Source organism: Triticum aestivum, chromosome 4B (genome assembly GCF_018294505.1).
Source record: "Triticum aestivum cultivar Chinese Spring chromosome 4B, IWGSC CS RefSeq v2.1, whole genome shotgun sequence".
NCBI lineage: Eukaryota > Viridiplantae > Streptophyta > Magnoliopsida > Poales > Poaceae > Triticum > Triticum aestivum.
Genome location: NC_057804.1, coordinates 78,700,938 through 78,710,833, shown reverse-complemented (window position 1 = coordinate 78,710,833; position 9,896 = coordinate 78,700,938). Strand labels below are relative to the sequence as shown.

Genomic DNA, 9,896 nt, shown 5'->3' with positions numbered 1-9,896 from the left:
TGATCATATCCATGATTGGGTAGAATCTCATGCAGAAGCGGATTCTAAACTTAGAGATGACTTCTTTCGCATCCAGAGGGACATTGCGACGATCATCATGAAAGAAGTCATCGATGAGAAGGGGATGTTCCACCACAGCCCTATATCGCGAGCTGACGTCCGAACTCGCATAGGCATGCAACGTCAGGACCTCACGCCATTCAAGAAGCTAGGGACAATCCTCGATGATATGGAAGGATAGAACTTCTAGTGATTTTTGATGCCGATGATGATGATATGTGTCGGTTGAACTTGTATAGTTTCTATAGCGATGGAACTTTGTGATGTCCACGGTCCCTGCCGAACTTGCATAAGGCTACTTTGTTAGTTTGGGTACGATGACCTGCGTACCTCTAGTTAATTAGTTTGTGTACGATGAAACTGCGTTCATTATTTGTATGTTTATTATATGTTGCATCTAGTTGCTAACCCTTTCTTTTTCGTGTTGCTCAAGTATATTTTGTTGCATATATGATTGTACATTCTCTTGATGAAAATGCATCGCTAATAGGCACCTAGATTCTTGATGGTGAAGAAGCAATGCTATGTCGTGTACAAAGGGAAGGTTTCCGGAGTGTATGATGAGTAGCCTGAGTGTAAGGCACAAGTGGAGGGGGTCTCGGGCGCCAATCATAAAGGCTTCAAAAGCAGACAAGAAGCAGAAGCTAGTTACTTGAGGTTCACGCTAGCGCGAGAGAGGACTCATAACCGCCGCCTCATGTACTGCATAGTTCCGCTCTCACTCATAGTGAGAGGTCTTCTCGCGTATATCATTGTTTAGATGGATGACGATATAGTTGCAAGTATTCGAGACTTGTATATTTTTGAGATGATGACGAGAGACCACTTTGTGTTCGATGATGACATGATTTAATGAGACTATTTGTATGTATATGCTATGATTACATTTGTATGTGTATGATGATGATATTTGTATGTGCTAAAGATTATTGTATAAAGCGAGTTCAAATACAAAACAAATATGCACAAAAAAATCAGAAACTAATAAAACTAGCAGTAGCGAGGGGAGAAAAGTTAGCAGCAGTGCGCCCTTACCAGTAGCGCGGCTTAATTCAAAGTGCTGCAGCTATTAGCAGCAACGCATCGCCCCGGAGCTCGCTACTGCTACCCATGTATAGCAGTAGCGCAGGCGGGCACACGCTACTACTACAGGTTAGTTGTAGCGCCGTATCAGTAGCGCGTACACCTAATACCCGCACTATTACTAGGCTTTTCCCTAGTAGTGACTACTATGGACCTGTAGGTCCGAATTGAACTACTCACACATCACCATGGAGACAACAAGATTGATGAAGATGCCCCTCCCCCCAATGGCTTCCCCCTTCGGCAGAGCACCGAATTAGGGCTCCAGATGGGATCTCGAAACAGAGACTTGCAGCCGTGATAAATTCTTCTGGGTTCGCTTCTAACTGTTTCGGGAATATTGGGAATTTATTGGCTAGGAATTATGTCAAACAAAGCCACAGCCCCCCCCCCCCCAAGCCAGGGTGATGCGGCCAAGGGGTAGCCCGCGCCCCTGGGCTTGTGCCCCACGTGTGCATCTTCTGGTCTTCTCCAGAAGTTTCTAGGGTCTCTTATTTTTCATAAAGATTTATCGTAAAATTTCATCATGTTTGGACCTCCCTTAATATGGTTTTTCTGCGAAACCAAAAACAGGAACTGGCATTGAGAACTAAATTATAAGTTAGTCTAGAAAAATAATGTAAAAATATAAAAAGCATACAAAATTGATAACATAGTAGCATTTAACAATAAAAAATTTATAGATACGTAGAAGACGTATCAGCTGGGGATTTGGCTCGTTTTGTATTAGAACTTTTTTGCAAAATGGACCTTCAACAAAAATAGTATGGGTGTTTTCTACAAAATCATCGCCCCCACCAACCTCAGTTGAGACGCATGTGACCATTTCGAGCCAAAAAACGGCCAGCTGGCTGGTGCAGCAGGTGGCGTGGCCAGTTTGTGACCAGAGCGCACCCGCATCACAAGTTCTTTTGTTTTGCGAGTTGTGTAACTAAAGTGCATCCGCCAGACAAGTTGAGATACTGCGGGTGCCATTTACTCCTTTTTTATAGGACCACAATATTTGAGAACGTTCCGTGTGAGCGTTTTTTCCAACAAATGTTAAATTTGCCATGCCAAATCAACTAAAGTTGTCATGACAATTTTGTAAGATTTGCCATATGCGCATGCGAAAACTGCCCTATAGCTAAAAAAAGCTGAAAAAATTGCCGCGTTGTAAAGAAAAGTTGCCATTCGTTCGATGGTGAACAGACGACTTTGGAGATGTTCCGAGACCTCCCTTCGAGGAAACATTCCCCAGTTACCATTTCCCATTTTACATGCTCGAAGGAAGAACAAGAAAATAGCATTTGTTTCACACGATCTGTTTCACATATCTCTCCGAGTGGGGAACCCTGTCCGAGTGTCCAGAATTAACAGGACGTGCATGAAGTGGACGTGCATGAACTGACTTAATTAGTGGGTTGCACATTGCATTGTGTATGCGGTGCACGTAGTCGTTGAACCAACGTGCAACATGGGAGCTCAAGCTGGCACAGACCGATCGACCAAGCAAACGCTTTGACTTTACTACCGTGCGTATGCGTGCACCGACACATGTAGTACCACGATACGACCCGATCGGCTATATAAACTCCCATCAGCTTGTGTTTGACGTACCTGATCAAGCTGAGCTACCATCACAATTCACAAAACACATTTTGCAGGTCACGCAGGACGCGAACCAAAATGGCTGCTGCTTTCGTCTCGTCGAGGAGCCTGGCCGCGACCTGCCTCCTCGCCCTGCTCCTCGCCGGCTGCCTGGCCGTCGCGATGCCCACCGCCAACGCGCGCCGTCTCCTCGTCGAGGCCATGCCACCTGCGGCGTCCCCGGGGTTCGCGCCGTCGCCGGCGTCGGGCGCTGAGGACGGTCACCACGCGGGCCGGAGTCTTTTCGAAGGTCGTGGCCTGCTCGCCGGTGGCCTCCGGGTCGCGGGGAGGCTGCTCATTGGTGTTGAACTCTGAGTGCAAGCACTTCCGCTGACTTGCATCCAGCCAGTTAATTTGCTACTCCGACAACGGTGGACGGGCTTTGGATTTCGTCTGCGTACTATTTTTTGTTTTATTATTCGCAATTGCATTTCGTTCCCTCTGTTTTCCGAGAAGCAAATTCTTTGTCGCTATTTTCAAATTTTGATTTGATATTGTTTTAGAGCTCACCGCCATGTCAACGTTGCTGTGTAAGCCTGCATTGGTTGAACCGAGGCAAGACTGTATTTTCATTGTATTATTATAATAAAGGACGCGTCTAGGGAGCAGCCGGCTGCTCCCTAGCATTCCCTGGCAGCCTCTTAGAAAAGGAAAGTACCTGTCTCCCCCATCGCAAAAAAGGAAGGAGATTCCCCCCACTACAAAACCTAGTCCCCCGCCAGCCCTCACCCCGGCTTTTCCCACGACCCTGAGGCGCCTCCAGCCAGACCCTCTCCACCGCGTCTTCTTCTCCCCCAAGCAAGAAAGCAAGAAAAGGGGGCAGTTCCACCATCCCATATCTGAAAACCTTCATAGCCCTGTAATGGCGGCCACAAAAAACTAGAAAATCAGAGAAGAAGCCAGAGAAACGCAGGAAGAGCTGCTGGAGAAGAAGCACAGAGGTAATCCATCAAAAAATTACTCACCTTTTTCCTTACTTTTGCCCTTATGCTATCCTCATGTACAGAATTACTCTTGTTGATCCAATATGTCTTTGGTTTGCTGCATCTCTGCTTCTCCCTGATGCATAAGAACACAAGAACACATTGTAAAAAAAACCCTAAAATCAAATCAACCCCCCCCCCCTCTCTGTTGTTTCTCTGCTCATGTTAACTTGGCAATTTGCTCATCTTGTTTGGGCAAAACTAGTCTTATTATCAGGCATCTGAAGGTTGTTACATGATGTACACACAAATCAAGAAGATGTTGTGGGGCAAAAAATTAGACTTAAGAAGCAACTTGCATAACAAATCTATACTTTCATAACAACTCTGGTAGGAGAAAAACTAAAATCTATTCTTGGCAATTTGTGTACCCTATTCAAGCAAGAACAATGTTGCTGTTGAGCAAGTAGTGTTGCTTATGTCAGATACACAAAACTTTAGCAAAAAACTGTGTCCAGGACTGTGACAAATCAAGAAGATGTTGTGGGGCAAAAAATTAGACTTAAGAAGCAACTTGCATAACAAAATCTATACTTTCATAACAACTCTGGTAGGAAAAAAACTAAAAGCTATTCTTGGCAATTTGTATACCCTATTCAAGCAAAAACAGTGTTGTTGTTGAGCAAGTGGTGGTGCTTATGTCAGATACACAAAACTTTAGCAAAAACTGTGTCCAAAGCTGTGACATATCTGACACTAATAAGGAACATACAAAAGATGAACCTTTTACAACTTACAAAAAATGTGAAACTTTATGCTTGGTAGGCAACAAATAACAAAAAGTTTCTATTCTACCTAAAATATGGCTGGTTTGTGATTACCTTTTTTGTATCCTGGGAGGATGTCATGGGGTTTGTGATTACCTTCATTTACAAACTGGTTTTCTGCAAAAAGTGTTGTCTTCCACGCTTGCGCAGATAGATATTTTGATCCCGCAAGAAATGAAGGACAAGAAAAATTTCCTATACACAGAAACCCCCCATGACAACTTCTATGTCGCTTGAAACACAAATACGTGGATACGGAACACACTAAACATAAAAAACACAAATAGTTTTGTTGCTACTGTGGAAGATAAGTTAAACACAAGTACTGCACATAAAAGGCACAACATTGTTGCCCACAAATTGCTGCTGTTTTAAAGTTCTAACATAAAAATACTAGTGCTCTCTATGATTTTGCCATAAATTCCATGCTCGATCTTAATGACTCTGAAAGGACACTTGCTTCATGAGAAACCCTTGGATGGCATGCAGATAATAACAAGAGTTGCCTACATTAAAAAGAGAGAGAAGAAAAATTATGATACACACAAAAAAAGCCTATGTAATTATGCTCAAATTTTTTCCTTGAAAAAGGAAAAAACAAATGGACACTATTCTTCTGATTCTAGTGTCCTTAGGTGGTTGTGCTATTGGCTTGCCTGTATTTACTGTGCTACTTGCTTGAATCATTCTGCTGACTTGCTTTACTTTTTCTCATGTTAAAAAAACAAAAAGGTTGACAATGATTGACCTGAATGAGGAACCAGATGAAAATAATGGTGATCCTTCCTACTGTACGCAACATGCTGCTGGAAATGCAGAATTCGTGGCGGAATCACCTAATCCCCCTATCATGCAAAGAGTCGGTGCTGCTGCTACAGAAGCAATGGAGACAGATGGGCAGTCAAGTCGTGGAGGAGGGCCTCCGGATAGTACACAAGTACAAGCAGCAGTAGCAGCTGAGAGTGATGCTCATACCCTTGATGGCACAGGTGCTGTAGGTGATACTGGTGGGACTGTTGGTAATGGTTTGGGTGCTGAAATTGGTGATGAAGCATGGTCACAGCCCAAGGATCCTTATGTGGACATGAGCTTTGACACTTTGGAAGATGCCAAGGAGCACTACAATGCATATTCCTTGCAGATGGTTTTTTTAGTCAAAATGAATACTTCAAGGAAGGATTTGAAAATCGGGGAGTTGATAAAACAACAGTTTGTTTGCAACAAGTTTCGAAAGCCTGATGCCGATGATGGAGGGGCAGAAAAGATTCTTGTGCTAGATGACATTGTTGAGCAAGCAAAAGATGATAATGAAGATGAGGCTATTGTCTTTCTTGATGATGACAGTAAGGGCAAAAAGAAGAGCAAGAAACGAAAAAGAGACAAAATTGTGCAAACTGGTTGCAAAGCTAAGATGATTGTGAAGGTAATAGATGGCCGATGTGAGGTGATCTACTTTGTTGGCGAGCACAACCATCTGTTGGTTGACAAGCCATGTTTGACTAAGTACTTGCGATCACACCAAGGGATCCCGCCAGAAGAAAGGGCCTTCCTTACTCATCTTCATAACTGCAATTTAACTACAGGTTTTAAACCACACCCCCTACCTTTTGACTTTAAGAACCTGGACATGCCTACTGGTTGTGTGTTTCTTGGCCCATCAACAACTACCTGATTTTGCTTGAAACATGTGACTGATTTGCTTCAAACATATGACTTAGTTGCTTGATAATGACATTAAATTGCTTACAACAGTACAAAAAAGAGATAAATGTCTGATATTGTTTCTGGATGCTGGACTTTCCTAATGTTTACCTGTTTGTTGCTCAATGCAAAAGTTCCTAGTTGCCTAGTTTTTTCATGTGTAAAACAAATTTGGTGTTGACTCTAGACTTGCCTATGATTAGTCTCTTTGTAGCTGAAATGTACGATAGTACTTGTTTCTGTATGAGGTCAACTTGCCTATGATGGAAATTTTTATTGCTCACTAATGCATAGTTACACCCCCTGTTTTGTTTTGTCCTTTGTTTTGTGTATTTTGCTCATGTGTTGCCTAGGGCGTATTGTTGTAGTTGCTTGTATAGCTTCATGAATTGCATGAGCTTTGCATTTGAGTTGCCTTGCTGAAAAACAGCAAAGAAACTATTTTTGATACTGTTTTTGTGTAGAAAAAAGGATTGACCACCATTGTGACTTCATGTCAACAGGTCATATGATGCACATCATGTCAGATTTCTATGGGTCAGAACTCATTGTACCTTATGGCACTAAGCACATTACAAACCTCAAGGCGCTCTTGAACAAGGATGATACAAAAGAAGGAGATATGATAGAGACAGTTGCTTACTTTAAAGATCAGCAGAAAGAGGATCCAGAATTTTTTTACAAGATAAAATATGATGAGGAGGACAGGGTTAAGAATATTTTTTGGGTCGATGGTGCAGCAAGGAAGGCGTACATGGAATCTTATCATGATTGTATCTCCTTTAACACAATGTATATGACTAACATGTACAACATGCCCTTTGCACCATTCATTGGGATTAATAGGCATGGACAGTCATTCATGTTGGGTTGTGGCTTTGTTAGGCAAGAGTCGGCGTTAAGCTTTGATTGGTTATTCCAGACCTTCCTTGAGGCAATGCATAATGTAGCACCCACCAACATCATAACCGACCAAGACATCGCAATGGCACAGTCAATTAAAAAAATCTTCCATACAAGTGTGCACCGCTGTTGTCGCTGGCATATTATGAAAAAATCACAAGAGAAGCTTGGAGCATTGCTGGGGTGAAACCCTTGCTTGTCCAAATATTTCAACAACTGTGTTGACTTCAGCTTGGCATCGGAAGAATTTGAGGCAGGGTGGTGTGAGCTGATGATGAAGTACGAGGCTATGACTAACTCCCACTTCGAGAATCTATACAAATACAGAGAAACATGGGTACCCTGTTACTTCAAGCACCAATTCTTCCCTTTCTTGCAGTCAACTCATTGCAGTGAGGGGTTCAACGCTGTCCTTAAGCGATATGTGAACCCACACAAGTCCATTTTGAACTTTGTGAAGCAATATCAGAAAATCCAAACACACATACTAGTCCGGGAGGGTTCAAAAGACTACAGGACAGGACATTTGCAGACTGAGATGTGGTCATCTTACCCAATAGAGAAGCAGGCGTACGGATCATATACTAGGGACTTGTACGAGAAGTTTCGTGATGAGTTTCAATTGACTACAAGGTACAAGTGTGACCGCATGGTGAAAACTTGTATGAGGTTTACACAAATCAAGAATGGGTTGCCAAATATGGTTCTAGGGGCTATTTTGTCTCGGTGAAAGCTAGTGCTGGAGACTACAGATGTGACTGCTGAAGATTGAGAGGGACGGCATGCTTTGCTGCCATATCTTGAAAGTTTTCAACCAACTTGGTGTTGATGAAATCCCAGTGCAGTATATACTTAAAAGATGGACACCTTTGGCAATTTCCAATGCACCCCCTGCTGTCGAAGAGCAACCCGATGAGATGCCACCACAGTCGAAGAAGGAACTCAGGCATGCAAATTTGATGATGGATTTTGGTAGTCTTGCTCGGGTTGCTAGTGGGTCAGATGTTGCGACGGATATTGTAAAGAAACATATGCGTGGTGCGCGTCATGAAATCAAAAATCTCAACATGTCAAAGAAGAAGAAAACGGCAGCACCAACAAGTGGCCCTGATGGTTCTGCGCCACCACCGAGTAACACTCAGGCAACTAGTGGCCCTGCGGTGCGTCCTGATGAACCTGCACAAGCCCCTTCTGGACCTAGGCAACAACGTCCTACTTCTGCACCGCGGAGAAAAAACGCACCAACACTAGCTGGTAACTCTATGAGTGAAGATGGACACCAACAAACAACGTTGAGGGCTGCGGCGATGTCCAGGGGGGCTGTACCACTGCCCAGGGGCCCTCCAGCACAAAGTTTGTGAAATGTACAACAACTGTCAGGATATGTGCCACTGAACAGTGGAGCAACTCCGCACCTTTTTAGGGGCTCAACAATGACAAGGCCCGTGCAAGCACTAAGAGGAGCTGCGCCACAGCTTTTGATGGATACGACACTAGCAAGAGGGCCTGCGCCCTATGGGTCCTAGACCAGCAACCTGGCCTGCACCACAACCTATGGGGGCTATACAACCACCGCAGGGGCCTAATGCATCAAACACAAACTATGTGACTAGTCCTGGACTGGCACCATCCCCTGCATCATCAGCAACAATGGATGCAAGGTATGGACAGCGTCCAGGTTCTTCGACTACACAAGAAGAAAGCGGTAATGAAATTTCATCTCCTATTATGCAAGCTCCTGGTGGACATCACTACATGTAGTTGTTGCGTCCGCGCAAGGTACTACGATGGTTGAACAACAGTTTGGAAGACCTACTACCACACCTGGCCCTGCAATTCCTAGAGACCCTCCAAAATCAACTACAAAAGGGCGGGCGAAGTCAAAAAAAATTCAATCAGCACTTGAGCTGCATCTGAAGAGAAAGAACAAGTGCAGCCATTGTGGTTCTTTTAACCACAATGGTGCAAACTGCCCGACCAGATTGGTGTGATGGTGACACAGTGACCAGATGGCCGAAAAGATGTGTTGAATGGCGTTGGAGTCTGTATCTTTGAACATCTTAAACTATTATTTCTGGTTTATGGTTTCTTGTGGGTAACTTGCCTCAGACTGGAGTTTGAATTGCCTGGTTATGAGTTTTGAGTTGCCTGTTGTGTGCTTTGTATTGCCCCGCCGACACCCTTGCCCTCCCCATAGTGGTCGAAAACTTACATACATAAGACTGTGCAATGCTAAAAAATGCAACAATTTCCTGGTTATGTAATGATCATACTATTTATCTTTTATGGGTTCTTCTGATTAATTTGCCTCACATTAAAACTTAAAATGCATGATTATGCAGTTGAGTTGCCTGGTCCAAGTTCTTATACAGGCAACTCCCCGGCGGTCCAAAATTCACAAATGCAAGAAAAATACACACGTATTTACATGATGCAGTATGCGTGAGGGGAGAAAAAAACTGACCTATGCTAACTTGAGTATGGTTTTCCATGCAGCCTTGTTGTGCCCGCTGTCAACCCACATGTTGGTCAATTGTTTCCTGATGCTTGGAATATCCTCAGCTGTGAAATTTGGAATATCCCTTGCCTCCCAACCGCTTGCTAGTGTAAGAGCAAAAACACCACAGTCGAACCTAAACAAAAATTGAAACAAAAAATTCTAGTTAGATAGTTTACTCTATGTAGTATTGTGTCACTTGTAAAAAATTGAACAAAAGCACAGTTTATATGTCAAAAAAGTGGATGCTTACTCAGTTTTTTGTTTTGGGAC

The 9,896-nt window shown here is 43.4% G+C and overlaps 1 protein-coding gene across 1 annotated transcript; it reads left to right on the top strand.

Moving 5' to 3' along the window:
* The first annotated feature begins 5,253 nt into the window (after positions 1-5,253).
* LOC123089980 (protein FAR1-RELATED SEQUENCE 5-like) lies at positions 5,254-8,735 on the top strand. Its single transcript, XM_044511491.1, has 4 exons — positions 5,254-6,105; positions 6,727-6,932; positions 7,506-7,778; positions 8,550-8,735. Exons 1-4 carry the CDS (start codon positions 5,262-5,264, stop codon positions 8,733-8,735), a joined length of 1,509 nt encoding a protein of 502 aa, XP_044367426.1. The 5' UTR covers positions 5,254-5,261.
* The last annotated feature ends 1,161 nt before the right edge of the window (positions 8,736-9,896 follow it).

Bases quoted from the DNA above. Each gene is read 5' to 3' on its own strand.
- LOC123089980 (XM_044511491.1), top strand. From the start codon at position 5,262: ATGATTGACCTGAATGAGGAACCAGATGAAAATAATGGTGATCCTTCC. The intron at 6,933-7,505 runs GTTAAGAATATT...CCTTTCTTGCAG, and splicing joins AATATGATGAGGAGGACAGG to TCAACTCATTGCAGTGAGGG. The intron at 7,779-8,549 runs GTGAAAACTTGT...GCACCTTTTTAG, and splicing joins GGTACAAGTGTGACCGCATG to GGGCTCAACAATGACAAGGC.